A 5,685-nucleotide genomic window follows, 5' to 3' on the forward strand; every position below is an offset into this window, starting at 1 on the left:
TGAAAAAGTTTTAAAATTTATTTCGCTAAATTAAAATTAAAGGGGAGGTCTAAAACCCTTCGATGCGACACTGATGGCACCACACAAAACCGCTGAGCTCATCTCGGGCGCAAAGAGAGTGTGTGTGTATATGTAGAGGGAAGTATGAGACAACCTTTGTTTTTGGTCGGCAAAAATGTGAACGGCACCCCTCATCCCCTATGTGACACCTACTCACGGCGGGCCTGATTGAGCTATCTATGTTATGCGTTTAAGAAAAAAAACAAACCTAATTTTAAATCTCTTACAAGCTCTACGTTTCATTAGGTTTAAACCTTATAAAAACGTCGAAAAACGTTTTAAAAACGTTTTAAAAACGTACCGTGCCCTGTGGGTTTTAAAGAGGCGCGCTTTAATTTAAAAAATATTTCTTAATTTATAAAATGGTTTTTTATAAATTTAGACACACTCATTTTTTTTTACATATATGTAAGAAAATACTTGAAATAAAAATAAAATAAAAGTGCTATCGCTATGTTTGATATATAATTTAATAGAGGAAGTGAAGTTCTATTATAGAGTTCTTTTTTTTCATTTTGATCTTCATTTTTTTTACAGGATATTTATTACTCATTCTATACCAATTAACACAAAAAAGTTAATTGATAAGCTTGATTTTGTTTTATTCATAAATTTAGACGCACAATCAAAAAATTCATAGCTTGTTAATTGATAGTTATTTAGTAGTTTTTTCCCCATATTTCTCATTAATAGGCCTAAATTAATTGATTTTGTCAAAAAACCTTGCGTAAATATGACTTCCCTGGAATTAGTTAATCATTATTTAATTAATAAACAAAAGTTAAGTTAGTTTTGCACTAAAAAGACGCGAAAAATGGGTAAATGACGTATCACTCAAGGTGAAAGATGGCAAATTATTGCTCACATCAAAGAAGGAACCAAAAGTAATAGAGAAATTGCCAGGTTGATTAGAGTTTCTGAGAAATGCGTTCGGACAACGAAGCAAAACTTTCTTCACACTGGTAGTACCAGCGAGAAAACGAGGCCAGGTAGACCCTTGTCAACCACCAGAAAGGACAATAGTGCCCTTTTTAGAGCTGTCAGAGCTAATCCAAGAATTAATTACAAAGAATTGACCACAGAATTCAATAAAACGCAAAATACATCTACTTCTCAAAGCACAGTCCGCCGAATACTTATCAAATACAAGATTGGAGTCTACTTTGCTTTGAAGAAACCGCTCCTGCGTCCATATGATAAACAAAGGAGACTAAAATGGTGTCGTGAAAGAAGGTATTGGACGATAGAACAATGGAAAAACATTATGTGGATTGATGAGAGTAACTTTGAGCTTATCGGTTGAAATCTAACATAACAGTCAAAAAAATGGCTCAAGAAAAGTATTACGCCAGGTACATTAGACCGACTGTACAAAGTGGAGCAGGCTCGATAGGAATCTGGTCATGCTTCAATTACAAAGGTGTTGGTATGTGCCAAACATACACCGGAAGAATCAACTCCAGAACATACGTAGAAGTACCGGAAAACAACCATCAATTGACCTGCTTACGCTCAATGATAAACCATAGAAACTTCAACAAGATGGCGCTACTGCACATACTGCATACTATACAAAGGAGTGGTTCAACGATAATAATATCAAGACAATACCGTGGCCTCCATACTCATCTGATTTGAACCCGATTGAAAACATTTGGGTTTGGATTGACCATGAATTGGCAAAGCTTCAAATTTCCACACTTGGCCAGCTGAAGGGCGTCCTTAAGGAAACCTGGTATAGGGTCCCAGAAGCGATGTGCAAAAATCTTGTTGAGTCTATGCCTAGAAGAGTTCCTAGTTTTGTTTAAGCAAAAGGCGGATACACAAAATATTGATTGGTTCATAAATTACGCCTCCTAATGTATTGTGCGTCTAAATTTATAAATAATTTTTTTTGTCTTTTTTAATACCAAGTAGTTGTACCTAATTATTACTTAGTATTTGTATTTTTTTTGTAAATATTTTTTTAATTTTGTATTCTGTATGTATTTACTTAATAAATAGAAAAAAATCTAAACCGAAATCTTTTTTCGTTATTGTTTTTTAGTTAAAAAACTAAAAATTATATAAGTGCCTCTAAATTTATGAAAACCACTGCACAATTTTTTCTAAATTAAAGCTATTTTAATTTTCTTAAAAAAAAAAAGGCCAGTGGTATTACAAAAGTGTTCCTCCTTTTAAAGGGGGAAAGAAGCTTAAAAATAATGGCAACAGGGGAGGGTCAAACTTCTGAATTACTGACATTACGTACTTTATGGACGACACCTACGGTGCACGATTACTAATACAAAATTAATAAAATTTTGTTCTATGAAATGGTTCATTTAGCAAATCATTATTTCTTAGTGAGTACTTATAAAAAAGTTTCAATGTAAAAAGGTCGTTAAAAACAGTGAAGTACAAATTGCTTTTCCACATATAAGTAAAACATAAAATATTAAAGACGTTAAGTTTGTAGACATCATATATTTTCATCAAAGAAGAAATGTTTTGAATGTGTACAGCGATCTACATAATTAATTACGCAAATCATTTCCGACGGCGATATAAACGTTGTAGTTTACTCTTTTCGGTACTACTCCATGAGATTTTTGTGTAATTTATATAGCTGTGTATAAATGAGTAATAGAGCTGTGTAAAGCTTTTTTTGTTTAAGTAAGGTCGGATTTTATACAAAATGCCAATACTTTTAGAAACTTTGGTGCTTACATGATTAATATGGTTTTTTCAAGGTATATTATCATCAAGATAAGCACCTAGGAATCTCATAAGAGAATTTTTTTTTGTTACAGTTTCATCCTTATTTGAGGCGTGATACTTGATAATGAACGTTTTTTTGCGAAGGAATGAAAAAGATGCTATTTAGTTTTGTTTGTATTTAACATTAGTTTATTACATTTGAAACATTAAGAAATGAGTTTAGGTTTATTACTAGTTGTTGAGAAAAGTTTTAAACGTCAAGGTGTTTACAAACACGTCAGTATGGTATTGGAAAAGGTTGGTGTCATATGCATAAATAATAATTATCAGGATAGAGGCTTTGTATAAGTCTTTAACAAAGATTAGAAACAGTAGTGACTAAAGAGTTGCCTGGGGTAGTACAGAAAAAAGTTGCAATGTCTTTTTGACCGTCAGAAACATGCAATCCGTTTAATCTGCTTTGTAAATCGCTATTCTCACACAAAACATTATTTTATTGAAATAAGAATTTTAAATATATAGGTGCTAAGTTTGCTTTCACTTATTTATATTTATAAAAAGTTTATTCGCAGCCAGCAATAGCAAACGAACCCCATACGTTTAGGAGTTTAGTTCTGTTTTCTAGATGGATCCCATGTGGTTTAAAAATCACGCAAAATGCGTTAATGATTGCCATTTAAAATTCAAACTTTACGTAGAAAAACTTGTATAAATATAAACAATATAACTCGTATAAATTATAGTTAAAATTTAAAAAAGTTATTTTTTTCACTTTAAAAAAGTTTTTCACTTTAAAAAAAATATTTGGTTTTTATTTTATATATAAGAATTATTATTTTTTCATAGAGTTGTATCAATAGCATTCACGTTTATTAAGTTTTATGAAACGAAGAAACCTAATGGCTTAAACACTGCCCAACCTTCTACAAGTCTACAGGTTTTACACTATTAGCCATATGATATATAGTGTCCCAGTTCTTACCTCTTGCAGTCTTGCGGCAAAAAAAGAGATACAGCATTTCCACAAAAATGCCTTACACATCATCGGAGTTGATGTAATCAACTTGAGCTGTTTCAATATTTGTTTTGAATAGAAAGAATTACTAGACAAGACCTGTATAATTATTCTTAAAAATATCTTTGCTGACATTTTGTATTTTGGAATTAGTTAGAAATATCAGGCAACCAAAAAAGTTCGTGCGGTTTTGCAGATCCATAAATAAATACACATAAAAACAGTTTTAATAAAGTTTATTCTTAAAAATAATCTCATTCAGCAAGAATAACTTTCTCCCATCGTGAAACAAGCTGGTATATTCCATTTTTATAAAAGTCTTGAGTTTGGTAGCTAAAAAATTGAATTAACTCATTTTCGAGATCTTCTCTATTTCGAAACTGTCGATTCCTCATATGATTATCCAGGGCCAAAAACAGGTAATAGTCGCTTGGTGCAAGGTCTGGTGAATACGGAGGGTGAGGTAGAATCTCCCATTGTAAACGTGCTAGAGTTTCCCGCGTAATTTTTGCGGTGTGCGGTCTGGCGTTGTCCTGGTGGAATACAACACCTTTTCTGTTTGCCAAAGCCGCTTGTTTTTGGCGAAGAGCAACCGAAACTCTGTCCAATTGGGTCTGAGTATATCTCAGCAGTAATGGTTTGTCCACTTGGTAGCAACTCATAGTGAACAATACCTGCTGTAGTCCACCATACACACAGTAAAACCTTTTGTTGGTGAATGCTTGGTTTAGCAGTCATTGGTACTGGATCGTTACTGGCTAGCCAATGATATGTTCGTTTTTTGTTGCAGTACATAATCCACTTTTCGTCGCACGTCAACATCCGGTCAAAAAATGGCATTAAATTGTGGCGGGAAAGCAATGAAGAACAAATGGTTAAGCGTTGTAGCTTGTTTGTTTTACTCAACCCATAAGGTACCCATTTGCTCAACTTCCAACGTTTTCCAAGTTGGTGCAAATGTAAACGAATAGTTTCATCACTCACATTAAATCTTAAGGCAAGGTCCTGACATGTTTGACTGGAGTCCTGCTCGATTGCCAGCTTGATATCCTCGTTGTTTACGATGGATGGTCTTCCAGATCTTGGTCCATCTTCAAAGTTTTCATTTCCTCCCCCTTATTAAAACCAGTTTAGTGAAAAAAACAAATTTTACTAAAACTTACTAAAACAAATTTAGTATATATGTTTTTATTACGTCCGTAAGTAAATAATTTTTTAAAACCTTTTAAAACTTAGCAAGTGGGAGAGAATTTATCAAAACTAACGCCTTGACATATCTTTCCTTTTTTTGTATATATATGTATAAAATATATCTATCTATTGTATATATATATATATATATATATATATATATATATATATATATATATATATATATATATATATATATATATATATAAATAGATAGATAGATATAGATAGATAGATAGATATAGTTATAGATAGGAAGGAGGCGCGAACTTCCTGGTTAAACGCACTTCCGCGGTGCTCTGTGACAAGACCGTTAGGACTTCTTGGGGCACCTAAAAATAAAAAATAATTTTTTTTTTTTTTCCACCGCAAATTTCGCCGCGAACGGACGTGTTTTTAAGAGCGTTTTAAAAAACTTGTAATAATGGCGAAAAACTTTGCACCAGCACAACTTAAAGAAATCCTTGAAAATACTATGATGACAACTTTTAATGATCGGATAGAAAAAATGGAACTTAAATTTAATAACTTAAAAAATGAAAACTTGACGTTTAAAAAAGAAATATCTGAGGTACAGAAAGCTGTTGAATTTATAAGCAAAAGCTATGATAAAATAATAATTGAACTTACAGAATTAAAAAAAACAGTGTCGAAAAAATCATCAGATATAAGTAATATTGAAAATGGAAACAATAACATAGAAGAGAAAATAGCAGAAC

The 5,685-nt window shown here is 32.2% G+C and overlaps 1 protein-coding gene across 1 annotated transcript; it reads right to left on the reverse strand.

The window, feature by feature from the left end:
- Positions 1–4,174: 4,174 nt before the first annotated feature.
- LOC136086410 (histone-lysine N-methyltransferase SETMAR-like) lies at positions 4,175–5,050 on the reverse strand. Its single transcript, XM_065808708.1, has 2 exons — positions 5,041–5,050; positions 4,175–4,890 (listed from the first exon to the last, which is right to left on the reverse strand). The coding sequence occupies exons 1-2, from the start codon at positions 5,048–5,050 to the stop codon at positions 4,175–4,177; spliced, it is 726 nt and encodes a 241-aa protein (XP_065664780.1).
- Positions 5,051–5,685: the final 635 nt, after the last annotated feature.

This window comes from Hydra vulgaris, chromosome 10 (genome assembly GCF_038396675.1).
Source record: "Hydra vulgaris chromosome 10, alternate assembly HydraT2T_AEP".
Taxonomy (NCBI): domain Eukaryota; kingdom Metazoa; phylum Cnidaria; class Hydrozoa; order Anthoathecata; family Hydridae; genus Hydra; species Hydra vulgaris.